At 37.8% G+C, this 23,046-nt stretch overlaps 1 protein-coding gene across 1 annotated transcript in view; it reads right to left on the minus strand.

Annotated features, from left to right (window-relative positions):
• Positions 1-2,722: 2,722 nt before the first annotated feature.
• GOLGA4 (golgin A4) overlaps positions 2,723-23,046 on the minus strand; it is a 43,761-nt gene continuing 23,437 nt past the window's right edge. Inside the window, exons 7-17 of the mRNA XM_026843975.1 lie at positions 22,405-22,503; positions 21,754-21,892; positions 20,177-20,364; positions 19,017-19,100; positions 18,013-18,160; positions 15,732-15,752; positions 12,260-12,438; positions 11,047-11,178; positions 9,890-10,045; positions 4,744-9,026; positions 2,723-2,831 (exon numbers count right to left, since the gene is read on the minus strand). Coding sequence (XP_026699776.1) covers positions 2,828-2,831; positions 4,744-9,026; positions 9,890-10,045; positions 11,047-11,178; positions 12,260-12,438; positions 15,732-15,752; positions 18,013-18,160; positions 19,017-19,100; positions 20,177-20,364; positions 21,754-21,892; positions 22,405-22,503 — 5,433 coding nt within the window. The 3' untranslated portion in view covers positions 2,723-2,827. The remainder of the gene's footprint in view (positions 2,832-4,743; positions 9,027-9,889; positions 10,046-11,046; positions 11,179-12,259; positions 12,439-15,731; positions 15,753-18,012; positions 18,161-19,016; positions 19,101-20,176; positions 20,365-21,753; positions 21,893-22,404; positions 22,504-23,046) is intronic.

Genomic DNA, 23,046 nt, shown 5'->3' on the forward strand with positions numbered 1-23,046 from the left:
TTTCCTCTTCTCAGTGGAATAATAAACTAGTAATATTTTCAACAAATTCCTCAAAGTAAAATGTGGCCTCAGAAAGACAAAAGCATGTACTCAGTCTTCTTCCAGTGAAGACGTCTCTGTCCATAACGGATACATTCAAGGCACTATTTCAGAGCCCTCTGGGATTTGAATTAATAAAAAAAAAAAAAAAAAAAAAAAAAAAAATCACACTAAAGATGACCTGATGTGACTTCCTTTCCTTCTAAAGGGATTCCAGTAAAATCAACATAAAAAGTACATGTAGAGGGCAAAACCCCCCACCTTAATAATCACAATGTAACTGGACTTTTCAACATAGCATTAAAAAAGGTAGTATCAACTACTGCAGATTCTAAAGAGGTTCACTCTTGAAAAAGTTAACATCTGAAAGAATAGAAAGTGTAAAAAAAAAAATTCAATTAAGAGCAAACTACAGAATTTTATGAAGACTAAGCATTCCATATCTTCAGATATAAAAATACATGTTAGTGCCAGCTCACTTTTTCACTGTTCCAATGTTGTTCCTCTGCCATCCTGTGTTTGTATTCCTTCTGCAAGTTTTCTAGCTGTGCCTGCAACTCATGAACTTTTGCTGTCATCTCTTCTTCACGAGCCTTCAAAACACAGGGAAAAAAAGTTACTTAAGTAATCATCTAACTACTCAAAAGCTTAATTACAATGGACAGAAAGCAACAAAAGAGTTACGCTATACACAGAAAAGAATACGCTTGAAATTCAGTATAAAGGCTAGTTACACTACAGGATGACAAAAAAGACCATGAAACAAACTTAGGAGCTTGACAAGATTTTGCAGGCCTTTGACAACATTACATAGTTAGGAGTTAGTTTTTTGAAAATAATAATAAAAAAAGAGCTGTTTCTAGCAGACACTAACAGCATTTGAGTATAATCCAGTACTGGAAAGACTGAGCTTGCTTATTATAACCTTCATGAAAGGGACACATGATGACACAGTTACTTCCTATACTCTGGAAGTGACAAGGACTTATATCCTTTCCTCACTCACTCTCACAAGCATGTTCCTTAAGCAGATTTCAGCACATTTTCTGAAACAACGACTGGGTTTGGAGGGCACTGTGCTTCGTGAAGGAAAGAAGCAGGGGCAAGACTGGTAGTGAGGAAATGAACTTTTCCTGGTTTATGACAGTGTGAACAGAATATTTATATGAGAAAAATACAATGACCTAAACCCTAGGAAGTTAATCCACCTATATGCCACTTTGCAAAAAGAAAAACTGTGTCCTCTCTGGCCCTTTTGGGAAATAACATGTTAGGGAGCTTATAAAACAGCGCTCCAATACAGAGTGCGTGTCTCCACTGTTGATCTAAACTAAAACTCTAGTTTCACACATGCTAACCACTCGGGGCACAGAGCTGACTGCTCTGCTATGCAACGGTACTTCAGGTCAAATCAGTACAATTCATCAACTGTTATCAAGAAGGGAACTGCTGATCAAAATTCTGCTCCATTCAAAATATCAGGATTACTTTTCCAGTGAATCACTGTAGTTTGTAACTGCAGAACTGGAAGCCTGCCCAGGCTTAAGAGATTTAGGGTATGCCATAAGTAAAAAAAGAGATTTATTTCCCTGTAAGGTCACTTTTTAAGGTTTTCCCTGCACACTACTTAAGAATAGAACACCCTCCCCCACTACGCAGCCCCTCAACCCAAAACCCACCACAAACAAACAAAGCAAACCCCACCCCCAAAACACTAGTGAATGGGAACTCACAGTACCCAAGCAAGCTTTGCAGCCTAGAAGTTTTAAGAATATCCACCTTCAGTAAAAACCTTGCTCAAATATCATGACCTCCAAAGAGCGTTATTCTTCACTCATTCACATGATTTTTCTATGCCATCAAAAATACATCAACAATTAACCTTTCCTAAGAGTTTTTTTAATAGATGGTTATAGACCTCTAGTTAAAAATCCTCAATACCTGGCATACTCAGCTCCTTCTATTTCCTCTTAATTTGAGATGTATTTTTGGGGGTGGTGGTTTTCTCAGAGGTTTTTTAGATCAAGAACCATAGTATCTTACAAAAGCATCTTTAGAAACAAGTTCGCTGCAAACTCCGGGTTGAAATGTTACTGGAGCAAAACTAGGTTTGTCTGCAAGCATCAAGCAGACAAACTGTTCACTTAGAAGTAAAAACGAAAGCTTTATTAGCACAGAAACTATGCAAACAGACGGCATCCCCCATAGAACAGAACCTCACTTTAAGGGCCGTGGTGTCTATCTGGACAGAGCCTCAGAGAAAGGAGCTAGGGAGGGAGGCTGACCTATAAACACTGTCTTTAAATCCTTAAAAAAACCACCAAACACCACCACCACCACAACTCTAGTAAAGCTTAAAACTTCACTCACTCGCTTCCCTCTTCTCCATCTGGAACACAAACTGCTCAAGGACCCAAGGACCTAACCATAGCACGTTTACTAAGTAATCAGAGCTGGAGCTTAAATTTAGTCTTCTTTCATTTCGTAAAACAAAGAAACAAACATTTTCATTGCAAGGTAGGTCACCACCCATATGAAGCCTAATTCAACCAGTAAGATATTTACTAGAAAGAATTACAGTTTTTCTATCTAGTTGTGCAATTAAAAGAGAGAAAGGTGATTTTAGAATGTATATAATCATAGAACTTTTCAGAAAGATACCTCAAGGATTTCTTCATATTTGTTCACAGTTCTTTTTAGATCATCATCTTTATCAGCAATTTTCTTATGCAACTGTGTTGTCTCTATGTGATGATTTTCTATTAATTCAGTTTCTACCTCCTGGGCTTTACCTATAAAAAAAGTCAGGCAATATAAAAAAAAAAAACCCACATCTATTTTGTTAAATAATGTCACAACAGTATTACAAAAAGCTTGAAGACAATTGAGGAAGGCATAAGGAAAACTTGACAAAAAAATTCACTTCTCCACATTGCCCATGATATAACTACATCACTTGATCCTAATAAATATGAAGTTGTCTGCAGTTTGGTATCCAGAGCAATTTGTACTACCTGATGCTGGAACTTTTCTCTAAAACTTAAGAACACAACCAATATTTATCAACTAGTTCTATCTCTTACTCTATCTAGAAAATTAATGGGAAGTGATTGAAACATCTGCAACTCTTCAGAAATTCCTCACTTATAAGGGTACTTCTAGTAACTGCAGAGTCAAGAGATACTTTCTGCTCACTTCTTCAACCTCCAAATTACACCATGGTGGCAAAACAGGGGCAGAGAAGAGAAGCCGAAATTTGCTGCACTGTAGTTATAACCACAGTGTTCAGAGATCACAGCCAGCTGGTACCTGTTAGTGGTTACAGTGAATGAAGTCTGTAGACACAGCTAAGAAAACACAATTCTGCTTCCCAGATAAATTTAAGTTTCTCTAAAAGGCACCCTTCAGTGCCATATACTCAACAATGGAGCCTTAAAGGTTTGTACTGCTGAAGTCAAAGTAGTATTGCAATGAAAACCCAGCAATGTGCTTTCACCTCTAAAACATTCCTGTCCTTTTTTTATTTTGTACCTGTGATAAAGACAGGTACCTATGGCTACCATGGGTAACTTGCCGCGACAGATGCACACAGAGTGCTAGATCAAAGATCCACCCCGCAGGGTAAGGAAGAACAGCTACATCTACACTTTCCTATTTGTGCTACAATTCAAATTTAGATGTTATTTCCTGACCAAAAAAAGTTTTTTCCATGAGTTCTCTAGGCAGCCGTAAAACACATGTTGTCTTTATCAGTCCCAGGTAAAACCCCTTTTCCAAAACATCTGAAGATTTGGTTTTCTGGCTATTGTACGAATTACAGTTACATTAGTATTTCACTCACTGATCGTCTCTTTTACTGCTGTTTCCAATTCTCTTTCTTTTTGAGCCAGCTGAGTATTGAACTCTCTCATTAACTGCTTTAAGGTGGAGTTGTGCTTTAACTCAATGTCTTCTTGTTCACATCTGTACAAAAATGTCAAAAAATACAGTGAGAAAAAATATTTGAAGAGAGCGTGAGAACAGTTTAGCAAGGTAGGAGATCTGGGAATTTCTCCAAAACTATTATTAGAGTGGGATGGTTTTGAATGATGGGAAATCTGTGGAATTTGGGGAGGCGCTCTGTTCCCCTCCAATTGAATTCACCTGGAAGGTGAAGGTGTTTCATTTAAAAAGCAACTCAGAACTGAACCCTTCCAAAAGATACGGAGTTTTTCCTGAGGAAGATGAAGAACTGGAAGTAAAGAACATTCCACATAAAAGAATTTTTAAGGAATTCCTTCCGGGAGAAATCATGACAGTGCTGAGCAGTATACCACATTTTTGTGTGCTACATATGAACATTTCTTGATATCATTTGAACATGAACCTCTCAATACTAAGTTTTAATAAAGTTTATTTCCCATTTGAGGAAAAATAACTTTATTTTATGTTCTGGCAATGCTGAAAACAACTATCACTAAACCAAACCAAAGTGGTATTACTTTGCCAGAAGATAAACCCCTTTTCCAACTGATGGTTCAAACAGTGGTTTATGTTTACTTTCAAGTAGCATTTTTCTTGCTGTTTCTCTAAGTCTTTTTAGAAAAATGACAGAAAAATACCAGTCCTTATTTCATTGTTAGAAATTGAGCTTAAAAAAGTATTCTTGAGATTTTAGTGGTTAAAGCAAAGAAGCAGCAACAAGGCCAGGAGCTAACAGTTTACCTGATTTTCTTCTCCATTTCTTCTAAGGACTCCTTCTTTAGTATGTCAAGCTCTTGCTGATGTTCCTTTCGCAGAGTACGTAAGTCTTTTTGAAGATTATTCACTTCTTTGCGTAGTTTCTGTTTCTCCCTTTCAGTCTCTTCCAGTTTAGTCTGCAAATCCTTCTGCTGGTTCTGCATATCACCTAATAATTTCTGCAGCTCCAAACCAGATTTAGCCTTTTCTTCAGCGTTTTCCTCAAAAGCTTTCAGACTGTCATTTCTTTCATCCAACTGTTGTTGTAAAGCTTTTAACTTTTCTTCATATCTCGAACTCATATCTTCCATCTCAGTCTTACGCACTTCATTTTCCTTCACTAGATTATTTTCCAACTCTTTTATCTTCTGTTCTAAAGATTGACTGACTGCCTCCTTTTCTTGCATTTTTCTCTGGAAATCTCCAATTACATTCTCCATATCAAGATGTTTTTGCTCTTTAGCTCTTAATTCCTCCCTACTGCTTGCTATATCACCACTGCAGCGAGCATGCTCATTTGCTAACAAGGAGTATTTTTTGGTTTGCTCCTCAAGTTCTTTCCTGAGGCTTTCAGTCTTACTCTGCTCCTCCTGATGGCTCTTCTCAACACGTTCTAGTTTTTTAAGGAGCTCGTCCTGTTTGGTTTGCAGTTCTAGATGAGAGTCATTGCTCTCTCGTTGCTGCTTTTCGTACTTCTGCAACAATTCATCTTTTTCAGTTAAGCCCTTCTGCAACATGTGCATTTTCTCTTTGTAAGTCTGTTGGACACTCTCAAGCATGTTATTTTTTTCTTGTTCTACAGCAGCTTTTACACTCTCTACTTTTTGCAGCAGAATTTCTTTCTCTAATTCTGTGGAATCTCTTGTTGACTTTATTTTTTCTTCTAAGGACTCAATTTTGGCCTCTCTCTCCTGCACTTTTTGCTCCAATTCTCTTAACTGATTTTCTCTATCTTGCTTAAATTGCTGTTCCTTTTCTTCCATCTGAGACAGCAATTGCTTTTTAATACAAATGATTTTTTGCTCTGCCTTCTTTTTCAGATCTGCCAGCTTAGTGTTGCTCTCTGCATTCAATCTCTCTTCTAATCCTTTCAGCTCTTCCTCTTTGCTTTTAAGTATCCCTGACTTCATTTGAGCAAATTCCCTCTCCTTTGCTTCAAATTCAGCTTTCAGTGAACCTATTTGCTTCTCAAGATTAAGCACTTTTTCTTCAGCCTCCTTAAATCTATTGTCCTTTTCAAAAGCCACCCTCTCTGCCTGCTGGAGTTGCCAAGCTATCTCCTTTTGCTCTGTGTCTTTTTGTTCATTATACTTTTTAAGTTTTTCCATCAAGGAAACATTTTCTGAAGTTTTCTGAGCAACGTGTTCTTCTAGTTCAGCAATTCTTGCTGCTTGGTTTTTTAACTTTGCGGTTAACTCACTTTCTTGCTTTTCCCTCTTGGTTTGCTTTTGTTCCAATTCACTTTTTAAACTATCAAGATTCTTGCTTTGTTTAGCTAGCTGCTCCTTCAGTTTATTTATCTCTTCATCTTTTTTACTGGCTTCAGTATTGCTTAATTCAAGCTTGCTCTGCAAATCTTTAACAGTATCATGATTTTGTGTCAACCTGGTTTGTGCTTTCATCTTCCACTCGGACAACTTGGCCGTGCAACAATCCACCTGCTGAAGAGCTGATGCTTTTTCTTGACTCAGCGTCTCAACTCTGGCCGATAACTCCTGGACCTGGTTTAACAACTGCAACTGATCCTCTTGATGTTGCTTGCTTAACAGAGACATGGCTGCTCCCTTCTCTGTTAAACTTACCATGCTTTCAAGTCTAACATTAAGGTCACTAATGGTTTTGTTGAGAACAGAGATCTCAGATTCTTTTTCCTGGAGTTCCTCCCTCATTGAGGTGACAGCATTGATATTTTCAGATAACTCTTTCCTCAGCTGTGTTATACAAGTTTCTTTTTCTGATGCTGCTTGCTGCTGATGCCCTCCCTCTTTTTGCAACCGTTCCTTTTCTGTTAGAAGTCCTTCAATGTCAGATCTCATGGACCTAATTAAATTGTCCTTCTCTTGTAGCTGTTGCATTGACTTTTGCAAAGAAGTACTCGCAGCAGAATGATGCTCTGTTACTTCTCTAAGTTGAGCTTCTAGTTCAGCAATCTTACTCATTTTATGTAATATTGCTTCTTTAACTTTTGAAGTTCGGAGCTCACAATCTGCAATCTTGTATGTTAGTGTGCCAATTTTTTCACTACATTTTTCAATTAATTCATTGCTTTTTGTTTGCAATAAAGCTTCAGCGTTCTTCCAGCAAGCATCTAACTGGGCTACAAGTTCTCCTGTCAGCCTTTTAAACTCAGTTTCTTTTAGCTGAATTGCTTCTACTTTTTTCTCATAATTTTCATGACATTTATACTGAGAAGACTGCACATTTTGGAGTTTCTCTTCAAGTGTTTTCACTATATCACCCAGCTCAGTAATTTTGGCTTTGTCCTTTTCTTCAACTGCTTTCTGTTCACTGAGCTGTTCCTCAAGTCCTGACTGCTCTTTCAGGGCCTGATTAAGATCACCTTCCAATTTTTTCAACTGTGTTTTCAGGTCACTTTCCTTATCTGACCAAGCATTCACCTTCGACGCTGACTGCCTTAGTTGTTCTTGCAGTTCCTTCAGGGACTCCTCCCTTGTCACCTGTTCTCCCTTCAGTCGGGTTCTTTCTGCTCTGGAGCCCTCCTTCTCAGCACTGAAGGTGGCAAGTTTCTGTTTCAGGTCTCCAATTTCCTGCTCCTTTGCTTGCAGCTCCATTTCATGCTTTTCCTGGAGCTCTTCAACCTGCTGATGGAGTTTCTTTTCCCAACTCCGGGTAATTTCTTCCAACTCCCTCCTGTGAGCTTCAGCAAGACTCTCTAGTTGCTCTTTGTGATTAGATTCTAGTTTTGACACAGCCTCATTGATTCCAGCTGAGCTGGCATGTGCCATTTCCAACATTTTAGCATCAAATTCCCTCTCTTTCTGACTCAACTCCAATTGCTTGTTTTCAAACTCTTTTTTTAGTTTAGCTTCTTGCTCCGCAAGTTTCTTTTTGAAAGTTTCCTGCATATCTTCTGATTTCCGTTTAATTTTCTCCATTTTGTTATCCTGACGTTTCAGTTTACTTTCATATTCTCCTTGTAAAGCACTCATTCTCTCCTCTGTGGCTAAGAGTTTCTGTTTAAGCTCTTCCACTCGCTCGTTCTGTAACTTCACGTGTTCAATTTCATTTTCCTTCTCACTTAGAAGTCTCTTTGTATCGTCTGCCTCTCTTTGTAGATCCCTCAGTTGACATTCATACTGTTGTGTCAGAGAGGTTTCCTTCCGTGTATTTTCATTACTTTGCTCTTGCAAATGCTGCTTCAGGTCACGTACCTGCGAGGTGGATGCCTCTAACTCATTCTTGACATCATTCAGCTGGGATTCAGTTCTTTCTAGCTGCTTACTAAGTTGCAATTTTTCACCTTCAAGATCTGTCAGCTTTTGCTGAAGCTTTGCTAATTCCTCTTCATGAATCTTTGCTTGCTCATTAGACGTACTCCGAAGAGACTCTGAGAGCTCCTCTAGCTTTGCAGACACTTGCACAAACTCAGCTTCAGAGTTTTCTGCAGATTCCTTTAACTTCTGTTCGTGTGCTTTTAGTTCCTCCAGATGTCTGTCCTTCTCCTCCAATGACTGCTTGACTTGGTTGAGTTCCTCTTTGAGTACCTTCTCAACTCCTTGAATAGACAGTGCATGCTCTTTTGACATCACTTCAACCTCTTCTTTGTGCCTTCTCCTCTCTTCTTCCAATTCTTGCTTTGCTTCACACACTCGACTGTTCAATGCAGAGAGCTCTTGTTCCAAGTCATGACGTACTTTTAGTGCTTCTGATAGCTCAGAAGACAGTGCTTCTAACTCTGTTTGTTTCACGTCAAGTTTTTCTAACGTTTTTTCATTCATCTCTTCTATGTGTGCATGGAAAACTGTTTCTTTCTCTTTCAAAATTGTAGCTATCTCTTGTTCTTGTTTCTCTCTCATTTTTTCTATTTCAGTTACTTGTTGTTGCTTTAAGACTTGAAGTTTCTCTGTCCAAAGCTTTTCCTGCTGCTGTTTCATGTTTTCCAGTTCATTCTTGTGTTTTTCAACTATATCATTTATTTCCTTATTGTGCTGCTTTTTTTCAGACTCCATCAGAATACTTAAGTCCTCTGATTGCTTTCTGTCCTCTTGTGAATACTTTGCAAGAGAGCTTTCCAGTTCAAGAATCCTCTGTGAGAAAATAGTTTTAGAAGAACATGAATATTCAAAAAGCAACAAGATGAAATTATTTCAAAATGCCACCAGGTTCACATAACTACAACTAACTTATTCCGTTCTTTTTAGTGAATATTAACTTTTTATGGCAGCCTTTCATTCACCTAGTTTCTTCTCAGACTTGCTTCCATTATGGTTATTTTTTTAATAAAAGGTTTTCTCTTTCACTGTGGTGAAAACACATACAATAAAACCTTAGAAAGAATTTAACTAATACAAATAAAATAATTCCTGTGACATTTATGAGATACACATCCATTTCTTCTTATTAAGCTAAAATGCCAACACATAGGATGAAAGACATCAAGAGTCTACACGAGTATTACCAAGCTTTTTACACACCCCTACTGATTTATCTTAATTCCACACATCTCATGGAAATTCTGCTGTGAAGGTAAAATCTTCTATAGGCAAAACATTCAAACTAATATTAGGGAGTGGCAGCATAACATACAAACTTGCATTGGCAGATAATGCAATCTGACCCATTACATAAAGCAAGGGACACTTCAAAATTTAAGCACATTTTCTTCTTTACTCAAGTATCTTTATAAGTGTGTGTATGCTAGCAGTACCCAGGAGTTAAGACAGTTTGAGGTTCAACAATCCTGTAGAACATACATAAAAATTATGTGGAAGGATACAAATTAATGTATCATGCCACGATACAAAGTGAATGCAGATGTGTGTTTTTTAAACACTCTGAGATTAAAACAACCCAACTACAACAAATCCACAGTATCTGTAAACTGTCACACTTCGAATATATACTAAAAGGAATTCCTGTAAACATTTACCCCTTGGGAATCTTTACTCACAGTTCTAGAAGTCTCTACTTCTTGATGCATCTTCTGAATCTTCTTGTCACACTCTGACTGTATTGCTTTTTTCTGCAGCTCTAATTCTTCTAAAGCTAGGAATCCTTGCTGCTCTTGTTCTTGAAGGGCTTTTAAACACTCACTCTGATTTCTTTCCTGTATCAAAAATTATGATTAAAACAATACATACAGTCATCACACCTCCAAAACCAGTAGAATAGAATATTTACAAACAAGTTAATAGGAGTCATACACTAGGCACACCTGTATTTTCACCACAAGCACAGAGTTTGTATTTCGTCTGTGTAAACAAAACCGTTATATATCACTTCCATTTTCTCTTCTTGGGAACCATTCACCTTTCTATGAAAAACCTAATGCAACCCAGCCTTCCATTGTGTTTTGTTTAGCACGATTGAGAGTAACACCTTAGAGGAATAAAGGTCTGTTCTCACTTGCTTCCATTGCTAAATTATTTTTAAGCTATTATTCCTTATAATAAAAAAATAACCTCAGAAATTAGAAGGAAAAAATATAATCACGAAGAGACTGTCAAAGTCCCTCAGTCCTACTGACGAACCATCACAGAGGAGCACAAAGGAGAATCTACTATTTGTTAGGTAAAATTACATGATCTAAAGTGGATTACATCTTATGAAAAAGAACAAAGAATCCAGTGATTCCTCCCAGCCTGACATGGAAGGAAATTATTTTCTGAGGTCAAACACTATGAATAGTTAACCCTGCTCACATCATACAACACAATCGTCCACAATGATACCAACACTTTTCAAGGAACAGCCTCATTCTTTGAACCTCTTCTACTCTAGTTGCTCTGGCTAATTGCCAATGATCCAGAGGAAGAAATTTTTTTAAAAAAAGGTCTAAGAAAAGCAGTTTTAAGAATAAAAGAAGTCTTTCCCAGAAGATGCAGCTGTTAGTGAGCAGTGAGAGTGATTAACTGTCATTATTCAGTCTGTATCACCACAGCTGCTTTCCCATCATGCTGCTGAAGAGTCTGACCTCTGACTTTTGGAGGATGCTCTGTATCTCTTGAGTGCAGAAGGACTCTGGCTACAGAACAGGGTCAGATGAAGACTTCTAGTTCCATCTCACACTCAGAGAAACATCTTACTACACGTTTCAGTGATACTCACAAGAGCTGCCTTCATCTTGCCCTGGAACGCCTTCTCTTGGGCCTGTAACCTCTCATTTAGCTCCCGATCTTTGGCAGCCATTTCTTCATTATGGTGTTTTTCTAGTTCAGCAACACGCTCCTCTGAAGACTTCTATCAATCAGTCAGAAAAAAAAAAATAAAGTCAAAATAGTCAATAACACTTTGTATTATTTCTTTATAAGAAAAGCAGTGCAACAGAGAGAGGGAACCGGAACCATCTCTTTGCTGCCTTTGAGTAAGCAACAGTCACTTGAACGCTTCCTACTGAGCCCTGACAGGGGCTATTTTCAAGCTTCAAGTTATCCATCTTCCTTCTCAAGTCTTTCACAGTTCTACCAAAAGAAACACCAAATCTTCTAAAGACTCATCTACCAAGGGGAACTTAGGTGTTTTCAGTTTCAGTGCCAACGTGATCATAACTTGGAAAAGGAACTTCCGTCTCTAACTTTCCCTGCATTCTTGTTATTTCCCACGCCAGAAAGTCAAGTGATGATACTCTATGTAGACAGCTATCCACAATCTATAAACATGCTTTATTTAAGAATAATGGAATGCAAGTCACTTCTCCCTCTAAAGAATCAGTGTATTCTCTTAGAAAAATTACTAACGTAACAAATGGCAACACAAGAACTGTCATTTACAGGTGTTTTCATTTACAGCTTTGCAAGGCACATGCAGTACCTTCTACAATGTCTACCTGAATACACCAAATGAAGCAAAGTTTAGCAACTCTTAACTTAACAAACAGTTTGGCAATAAGTTTTTAAAAGTTTACACATTCTGGGCTAGGATAATTGTTAAAATTACTTAGTATTAAACCCAAAAATCCTGGTGGAGATATTCAAGCTGACCACCATTAATTTCTTCTTCTTGCCTTCCTTTAAAGTCTCAAGTGTACGTGTAGCAAATAATTTTATTAAATACAGTGAAACAAGGAGCAATACTGTTCGGTTTTATATGCCTCTAATGTACTGATTTTAAACTGTCAGATAAAGAAATAAAATCAATATGGGGAGTTTTCTGTTATGTCGTACGTAAATCTTTAACCCTATAAATTGATTTCTCTAGAACTTATTAAATCAGAAAAATTTTGTAACGTTATGTTATACTAATGTATTTTACAACTATAGTTTAATTGTAATTGAATTATTAGATTAAAAGCCAATAATACAGGGTGAGTCTCAGCTTTTACCTTCATAATCTCAACCACCTCTTGTTTCACTCTGGTTAACTCCCGCTGAAGATTTACCCTCTCTTCCTCACTTGCCTTTTCTACTGCTTTGATTTTTTTATCCATTTCTGCCTGCAATTTCTTCTGGGATTCCTCTGTCTTTTGGGCAAGACTCAGAGCCCTCTCAAGCTCTTCAAAAGCTGCAAAGAAAAGAAGTATATGATAGTTAAGAAAGATCAGTGTCCCTTGATAGAAGAGCAGAGTTCATAGTAACTGTAAATTACACAAGGAACAGAAGAATGAACTTAGGAGGCCATCAAGAATTCACATGGGTTTACCCTAGAAAAGAAAGAGAATTGACAAATGGCTGTTCCAACAAATTCACATAAGATTTGCTCCCAGAAAACCTCAGTGTCTATAATGTGTTTCAAAAGAACACCGAATCTGGAGTGATAAAATTTATTTCTGTTTGCTGAAGATGTACAAATCTGCTGAAACACATTTTAATTTACAAATCAGAACCAGTCATTCCACAGCTTCTTCCCATGCTAAGAAGTATTCTAACATATTTCATTTCACAGATGATCATTTAGATATAAAAATAAAATAAATTCATGTGTTGTGAGCTGGTTTTTTGTTACTATTATTACTCAATACCAGTATCTGAGTTCCTCACTGAAACTTTTGGCAGAATCTATATAGAATTACACAAGACTAGAATTTGATCACTATTAGGGAAATCTCTTTTCCTGAATAGATTGTGAATGTGGAAACGCCCTGATTTTCTAAGGAAAATTCAGACTACTCTATGCTTAGATTTGCTGCATAGAACAACTTTGGCCAAACTCAGTAAAACCCAAAATCACAGTGCCAATATGAAGACTGTAATTTATCAGAGCACAACCCTCCTAGAAATGTATTATTTTACTATAGCCTGGAGGACGACTTGGATACTATTCTGGGAGCAAACAAAACAGGTTTTGAAGTGTTATTCAGCATGCTAAGCTTTCTACCACTTAGTTCTATCCCCAAAAGAAAATCATAACAAACACATAGATTTCCAGTATCCTTGATTCACCATTTTTTGGTAGGCACACGCAGCAATTTTTGTAATCCTTGGTTTTTTGAAACTATCTTTAGTAACATTCAGGTGCAGGTTTGAGGAGCGAATAATAATTTCCATTCCACATCTTCTGATAATATTCAACACTGAAGCTTTTAACCACTATTTACACTTTTGAAGCAATACTGTAAGTATGTTTCCAAGCAACTTAATTCCATAAAATTGTATTCACCCAAATTCTGACCTTTTCCAGAATTTTCTCATATTTTCTGAGGAAGGACTACTCACAGCAACGATCATGTTTTAGAGCAAAACAGGGCTGTTAATAACCCTGGCAATACCAAAGGCCATCATTGTATCCACTTTTTCACTCCCAGTTCTACTTAACCAATAAATACTAGAGTTCATTACAAAAAATAAGGAGCACTAGAGATTATTTCAAGCAGCAAACCAATCTAAACATAACGCGAGCATGCACGAGGCTTACAGCTCCTTGCTTTCCAAGCACAGTTCTTCACAGTCCCCACCAAGGCATTTGCCACCTGGGACCCACAGGACTCAAGTCCTCCCCGCTGGCCACCCCAGGCACAACTTTGTTATGAACACAGCCCGCACGAGTTGTTTTCGGAGAATGGCACCAACTTGCCTGATGCTTCTCTCACCCCTGACAAAAGCAAGTACAGCCAGCCAAATCGGCCAAGTCCCTCAGTATTACAGCATCATAAATGCCTTTAACAAAAAAGTACAAAACAAATAAACCAAGCCTATAGACCATTAATGAGTAGCGCTTGAAAATCAAGCCTGCAAGTAAAAGATGAAGTTATTTCACTTTTCTAATATCAGACATTTTCTGATTCTTATTCTCAGCAACATATACTTTTATTTTCATTTGAGAAACCTGCATCTTCTGCAAAAAGAAGGAGCATGCGTTTGCCACAGCCCACAAATCCATCAGAAATATCCAGGTTAACACTAGGACTGACTACTGATGTGTAGGAGCTGAGCAACACGCAGTACAACAGCTGCATCACCACTATCACAAGCAGGGTGCCAACACAAGAGCTAGACAAAAGCCAATGGATAAAACGCCAAGGGAGAATGAAAGCAGAAAAGAGCAACATTTCACAGAACCAAGCTTAGCTCTCTAAAAGTTAAATTCTATGCATCTCAGGCACTTACAGCACTTCAGCAAAACAGGACATTTTTATTCAAAGTCGTTAATTCTAGTGCAGCATGACACAACCGAGTTTCAAACCAGCTGAGGGGTAAACTGTCATCAAGTAGACAGGACATTGTCTAAATTATTACTGTTATTACTTTTTTCATCTATGGGAGATTTTAATTCTACTGTCTTTAAAAGTCTGGAATAAAAGTCCACGGTTTTATCCAAATACGTCTATTCTGAATGCAGAGTAAAGGCACTGCCTGTGTTCTTCCCAACCAACGGGGCTACTGTCATGGGAAGATCTTTTAACCAAGGCACTGGTTAAGCCAAGTCTCACAGAGGCACGGTGGCAAATCAGAAACAGTAAGAAGCACACCAACAGTCTCAGGTGAGTCTTGCAAAATCCCATTCCTGTGACCAAGCCAGACAAACAGGAAACCTTCATGTGCAGTATATAAATGACACACAGAGCCCAGTTTAAGAAGAGCAAGGTTGCAAAACTGATGTTTACAAAACGTGTTAGAGAGTTGACTGCTTTGCTGGGCTACTCCGAAGCACCCATCTCAGTTCCCTTCGCCTTGCCTCTCCTACCCACTGTCATGCCAGTCCCTACTGTAAAAGGCTTCTTGCTTACTCTCCCGACGATGCAGACGTGGTATCTTCAACTACAGTGCCATCTACTGCTGAAAACTGCGAAGAAAGCGCTCAACGGGACGGCAAAGGAGGGATTTTTACGTTTCCTTACTGAAGGCTCAGAGTAGACACCTTGTCAAATATCTGAGAAACCAAGGTTGCATTAATTTCCTATAGTTGATGTGTGCACCTAGGCAGGATTTCAAATGCACAGTGCAAGCTTCTTGTTTCTCTGCAGCAAGGTGCAAAGCATATGTTAATTCAGCTCTCAAAAGAAAATGTCACCTACAAAGAATGCCAAAGTAAAGCAAAATGAATTTGCTTTCTAAAGATTTTCTCTGCTTACTGTACAGAAAATTCTAAGCAAGTCAAAAATCTGCATCCTGAGAAGTCAGAAAGGACTTATGCCAAATAGTTTCAGGAGAAACAAACTTCAGTTTACCAGTCAATTTACACATACTACAAATACATTTGTTGAATTAAAATGTAAGTACTTGATATATACTGCAAAGTTAGAAAAAAAAACATCAGTGGCAGTTACTTCATGTAAAAGTGCCTGAGAAGCACAGAATTTACTTTTTAGAATCCAGTTCAAGCACCCAAGGTGTGATGTAAGAAAATAGAGCCCTTACCCCAGTCCTGTTCATACAAGGCTTGGGAAAGGCACCATGATTCACTTATTGGCATGTGTGGATGCACAAAAACAAGATGCTGTGTGAGATTTCAACATAATGTATCTCTAACTACAAAAAATAATGAACTTCAACTGGGGGAAACCAAGTTACAGTTTACAAAACATGCACAAAATAAGCATACATATCTTTTCACTATTTCGATACACAAAAATGCATTAACATTAAAGCACTGGAGCATTTCAATAGTCACTGAATTATAGCAAAAAAAAAGCCAGACATATAACTCTAGGCAAGTTAAAAACATGAAGTAGAAAATTATACCATTTTTTAGCCTACAATATAGCACTATGAAGATAAATTTACAGTGTATTATGTTTATCCTTATTTTGCCATAACATAAATGAAATTAACACTTCTACAAATGCAATATTCTATGAAGTCAATTCTTCACTAAGTAACGATACAGAATTTAAAATCATCTCACATTAACTGTCCAAGAAACAGAACCTGAAACATATTGATCTCAAATACAAGAAACTGACAAATTCTTAAAACTGGTACAACTCAAAGGTTGTGGCCTAAAAGTAATTTTATGCTCTCCCAACGTCAATGGTGGTTTTCTCAAATGCCTGAACAATTTAGTTCAACTGTACTGAACTACACTTGCATTGTACGTTACAACATTTTTTGTAATGCATAAAGCCAAGGAAGTAATAGGAAAACCTAATAAAGGTCACCTTAAAATTTTGCCTATCTTAGAAGCAGTATTAACTAATTTTCCAAGGATTTCAACATTTATATATGCATGAATAAAGAAGTACAGAAATAAATGCACTCAAAGATAAGGTGCATGCTTAGGAACCATAAAATCTACCTAAAGTACTTTTAAATAAAATTTTAAAGAGAAAATATTTAACACACAAATCTCTCCCTAAAAAAAGTGCACTTATTCCTAAGTGAAATTACTTCTCACTACAATAGTTATTTTCCAGGTATCTACAGCATCATCTCTAACCCATTTTCACCTTCTGGCTATGCAAACTTGAGGAAATTATTAACCATAGTGCGTAGATATTAGTTCATAATTAAGATTTTTCTATTGCTTCAAAAAATGCTGTGTTTCAAACAACTATGACAATAACTTCATATCTACACAAGTATTAAAATATTCCTCAGCTTTTTTTTTTTTCATCATGAAGAAAAGCTTCCTAGACTCCAAGAACTGAACAAATTCCAACTTTAGCAGAACTGACTTCCAAAGTATGAATTTTCAGAGCTAAACAGACAGATGCAACCTGCAGGGGTAGAAGGGCACCTAATCAAAATGCTTGTTACTTTCACAAGACGGACGTTCAGGTTGCTCTTCTGTATTCCGTCGGAATGACCTACCCAAACTAATATTTAAAACTGAAAGTTCTAGCCTGAACCTACCTAGATTTAAAATAAAACCCTATGAAATACATTGTTTGAACTTACCACTGTTTTTTAGAAAAAGAAAATATGCGTAGTTTTACGAAAACTAACCACATCTGAGCTTCTGTCAAAAGAATTGGATGCTTATGACAGCAAACTAAATTCTTCTAAAAGAATTTTGATAGACATAGTGCAAAACAATTTCACACTTTTAAAAAATGAAGGTGAGGTGGATTGACTATTAATTTTGTTCCAAGCAAAGGAGAAATGCAAGCACATATAACATTACCTAATGTCCATCAAAAGCAAACTACAGCATGTCACAGTGACATAACTGCTAGGTTCCAAGCATGAAGCAAAAGGAATCATCGTTGCTGCTTCACTCAAAAGTAATCATATAGGCTTCCATTGTTATTAGTGAAAGAAAACGCTTATTATGGTTGTAACACATCCTCTTACTTCTACTTCTTCCCAAGCTCTTATACACTCACTGCTGTGCTTTCTATGTTAAATACTTGTGGCATTATACTCACAATTTGTGGATAGATGCAAATTTCCCTCCTGAAGTTATACCAGCACAAAACTATCAATCTTTTCTCCTACAAATGGGAAAGTACAGTTGCCCCTCAGTAGTTTCCCTCCTAACTCCAGTGGGATTGATAACAGAGACAAACCAACCCCTACACCCTGTTAACCTGAAGTGAAGTTAGTAATGAGGCTAGCCGGGGCGATATATAGAACAGTAGAAAAAAGAGCATCTCCTAATATCCATTCCAAACAACAACAGATGAAAGAGTACAAGAAGACCACGCTGAAGCTTCCTCTTGTTTAAATGTGAAAACTGATAATCTCCAGAATTTCTTACCAGCTCTTTCAGATTTTTCTTTCTGTTCTTTTAATTCTTCTCCTTTGGTAATTATTTGTTTGATCTGAGCACGCAGCTGGGCTATCTCCTCCTCCTTCATTTCCAGTGTTTCATGCATTTGTCGCTTTGTCTCTGCGATTACCATGCCCTACGGAAAAGGTCCTTGTGATAAAAAGCTAGCAAATAAATCAAATATATACCTGAAACTTCAAGCCAGGACACAATCCTTGTCAGGAATAAGCTTTAGTCTATTACTGCAAGACCAGAGATGATGGTGTTCTTCTATGTCAGAAAACAGAAAATGCTCACAGAAATAAGATAATAGGGATTATTTTGAAGAGTAGACAGAATTTATCTAGTGGTGAAAAGAACTCTTTCAGCAACTAAGGACCATCAGAAAACTTCCTCCTTGTGCTACAGATACTTTTCTCTGAAATAGGCATTCTGTAAACAAACCAAAAGCATTGTAGTGTGTGTCCTTCTCCTTAGGCAGGCACATATAATGACTGTTAGTCATGTTACTTATTATGCCACTAGAAGTTACTCCAAGTACCAAGACTGTGATTAAAAAAACCAACCTGAAGGAACAAAAACCTGAGAAACTCTTCATATTCCTAAGAAACTAGTTACTGTTCCTTCTTCAGTCATTTTAAAATTCATTTACATGGTAACTCCTCTTTATTAGTGTGGGGTTTTGGTTTTGGGGTGGTTTTTTTAGGTGTGGTTGGTTTTTTTAAAGCTGGCATTGAGGAGTGTGTTCAGCATAACTGCTCCATCCTAAATAACATCATCTTGCAGTATTAAGTATAACCCAACAGACAATTACCCTGAGGTATTTACACAATAAAATTCTCGGGTGCCTTAAATTATTTGCTTGTTAAAACATAAACCAAACCACATCAGATGACTAAGAACAGCTTCCAATACCAGGAAGCCAGGTATTTTGAGTTTTAAATAATCTTCTTCAAAAACTACACATAGTTTAATGAAAATTTTCTGCTTACCTTGTCTTGTTCTAGCTGCTCAATCAAATTCTTTGCATCACGCAGCTGCGTAATCAGTTTAGTCTTCTCAGCCATTTGAAGGTCCTAAAAAAAAGACCCCAACCACAAGTTTAAAACACTGCCATCTGTAAGAAAAGACCTTCTTGTGACAAACAGCTTAGGTTAGCTCTTACACTGCACTGTGCCTTGCAAGGAAGAGCACAGACTAGAATCCAGGGAAATTAAACTAGGCACCTGGAAATCACTTTTAAATCTCCCAGTGCTAGGCTGCCTCCTGGCTTCCATAACGATTCAGGTATCTGAAGGCTTTGTTACAGCCTCCACAGTTCTCCCATGCATGCCAGACCTGCTACAGTCAAATGGGCAAGAAACACCCCTAAGGCTCTATTACCTGCATCTCTGCTTACAAGAGGATCTCAGCAACCCAACTTCATTGCTCACCACTGGTCTTGTTCTAGAAAAGACCCTTGTCTTTAAAACCCTAAAAAGAACCCTTTTAAAACCCTTTTAAAAACCCTTTTAAAACCCTTTTAAAGACCCTTGTCTTTAAAACCCTAGAGATTTTCAGAGCTCTTTCAAAGCGGGCTAGCGCTCAGAGAGACCAAGACAGAGAAGAGAAGGTGATCTCCAGAACTGGAGTACAGCTACACTTCCCCGTTTTCATGCTTCTGTTACTCAGCAGTCACCTTACTTTTACTCCACGCCCGGCATTAACGGCCTTAAAAGGGAAATTGAGCAAAACATCAATTTAGCTTTGGGACTGCACTTATGTTATCTCCACTGTCCTACCTGTGTTTCTGATCGTTTACATAACTGATACTTCTTCCAACATGTCTTCAAGGTTTAGCTCTGCTCCACTTTTCTCCCTTCACCTCCTGTCTTGTGCCAGGGCAGTCTTTTCCTCACCCCAGCATCCCACAGCTACTTTATTTCTGATCCCATTTTGACAGTTATTCATATAGTAAGGTTTCACACCCTTCTTGACAGCTTTGAGCAATTGCTGAATGTGTTCAATCCAGGCAGGTTTTGCAGCTTTAACTCCAAAAATGTACAGGGACAGATTCTTGTTTAATGGTCTGCCCTACTGATAAAGTTTGGAAATACTGGACTTCTTACTGAGTTTTATTAGCTACCCATAAACTTAAGGGCATTTTCCATACCTTCATTTTCTCCAGTTCCTGAAGCCTCTCTTCTAACTGCTCTTGAAGTGCCTCTTTCTCGTTGGTTAACTGGGCACATCGCTCCTTATGTGACTGAATCACCTCCTTGCAACTTTGCAGCAAGTTCTCTTGGTGCTTCACCCTCTGACTAAGAGTTTCCAGTGTTTTAACTGAATCTTCATTACCCTCTACAAGACAACACACCAACATTATCATACCTTTTCCAAAACGTAGATCTGCATTCAGATGGATGTGGACGTCTCTTGGGTCTCTAAAGAAAGTTGTGCAAATCTGCAAAACTTCCTAGTGCCTACTGTAACTGCCAGAAACATGCCACACACACAGAACAGTAAATACAGTCTTTCACCCCAAATTAATTCACAAAAACCTAGTTATTATACAAGCTTCCAAAACAATTATTCAACAAGGTTTTCTATACAATTAAAAAGTCATCACCATTTAGAAACCTGCCTGCTGCTACTAACAAAATATTCACAGGCAGGAAAAAAAGCAAAGCAAAGCAAATCACATCTCTCAAGTGCCAAGCACACAGATTCCTGATTTCCCAACGCTGGGTATGACGTTATTCCAAAATATCCAGGTTGGCAGTACCACATTGGGCAGGATTAAGGCCCCATTTAGCATCTTTCCAAGCTTTACTCCTTCCTGCGTAACCAGCACAATGAGCAATATTTCACTCTCTGTTCCCCTCTGATGCTCTGGAGTCTGTACCAGTACTTGTCACGAAAACAGGACCAAATTCAGAGGTTCAGTTCCTAAGTCTTATATGCTATAGTCCAGAAGCACACTCTAGCACAGGAAATGTCCTGAACCCTGATTCTTAGGGCCCAGATACTTAAATTATTTCCTAAGCACTACAGAAGACATGACAGAAAATCTCTGACCTGAGCCTTCATATCATCCTAACGTACAAAAATCATGGCAGACGCTGAACAAAGATAATTGAAAGATGCCTGTTCACCTCTGTCCCTATCTTTCTATGAAGGATGCCAATCACACATTCACTATGTATCAGCATTAGAATGTCCCTTGCTCAGTAATCAAATAGACACAATACTGGGAGTCCCGTAACTCAAATAACCTCCTGGTGTGAGGGAACACTTAGATTACTCAACAGCATGAATATCAAAATTGATCTTTGCTTTTACTTTTTCCTGGGGAGGGGAGGGGTAGTCGGTGTGTGTGGAAAAAAAGAGAAAGTCTGGCAACTGGTGTCCTCTCTGAACTCCAGGCATAGGTCCTTGCTTATGGGGGACAGAATCTCTTAATCATATTAAGTGGGGAGAGTAAAAACCCCTCCCATCAAATGCAATAATGGCAATACTGTCGTCATTTCTGACAAAGGCGAGCCAGATTTGAATTCTCATGAAAATTTAATATCTTCGAAGGGTTATCCTGTCCTCTAGCTGCCACACTCTTCACAAAACAACTGTCTCCTCCCAGGAAAGATATCCGTACTATGACATGTTCAGCCCTAAGTATTGTTACTCCATCATCAATAACAGCAGGCTTATTACCCAAAATTCAACATCTCTTGAAAAAGCTGCAATACCTACCATTGCTTCCTGGTTCCACAGTAGTTTCTGTGCTGATTTCTTTTGTTGGACTTTGAACTTGTGGTTTAGATGGGATAGTCGAGTCAGGCAATTCAGAGCATATCTGACCATTCTGTAACGTCTGTTTCAGCAATGATACCTAAATAAAATGTTCTTTTTGTTAGAGAAACCCAAAGATTCTAAGTAGATCATGTTTTTGTCTTCAGAACTAGAGAGAGTTAAATAAATTGGTATCAGCAAGTAGAGAAAGGAAAAATCTGTCTGAATTTTGTAGCATTTCAAAAATCAGAATTGTTTCCAATTCACAAAAATAGTATCAATATGAGTGGAGAAAAAAAGACCAGTTAAGCAAAACACATAAATTTTGCCGAACTCAAACATCTGCCAATGTTATGTTCTTGATAACAAAGACGATACAATTTAAGCACATATCAAACAATCCCATTTAACATTAGTGAGATAGTACAAGGGTATCCTCTACCACAAAGATGCATTTATTTTCTAGATAAACATAAATTCTCAACAAGCTCAACAACATCACAGCAATTGTAAAAAGACATGGACATGCATTATAGGAAATAGGTAATTTAAAGCAAAAAAAAAAGTAGGAAGAGCAGTTTTAAAGCACATCTGTTGGGTAAGGTATCTCACCTGAGTTTGCAGGACACTGATAAGTTGATCCTTTTCTTCTAAGGAAGCATCAAATTCCTCTTTGAGATGTTTCCTTGTTTGTTGATTCATATGGAGCTCCTGACAATCATAAACAAATGCATCTCAAATGAAACTAACATGTGAATTTAAAAGGTTTATCAAAATACTATGAAATATTAAAAATGTCTCTTCACAGTTGTGACCCTAGAATACAACCATAAAGTGGGTATTTCTTCTACTATACAACATTCCACACCACATAAGAACATTATAACACTAGCATTAAAACAGCAAGAGTCTAGATCTGATGCAGAATTATCAAGAATACTTTCGTTCTAAAACACAAGTTTGTGTAGGGATCACTTCATGCCTGCTCCCAAAAACACTGCGGGAAACAGCAGAAATGTCAGTGTCTCTCATGCTCATTCAACAGGCTAGCACTCTAATATGACATACGGCACTTAGAGGAGCAGAAAGTTGGCTTTTTCACTCCTCAAAGGGGTCTCAAATCAGCAAGTCAGGGAATGCCAAAGAACTTAACTATGTGGCTTTACTTATTGCTCAGCTGCATTCATTTGGCTGAACACCTTTAGAAACTTCCTCGACGTTACCTAAATGCATTACTAGGATCTGTGTAATCAT

Source organism: Athene cunicularia (assembly GCF_003259725.1).
Source record: "Athene cunicularia isolate RWA chromosome 2 unlocalized genomic scaffold, athCun1 chr2_part2, whole genome shotgun sequence".
Classification (NCBI taxonomy): Eukaryota; Metazoa; Chordata; class Aves; order Strigiformes; family Strigidae; genus Athene; species Athene cunicularia.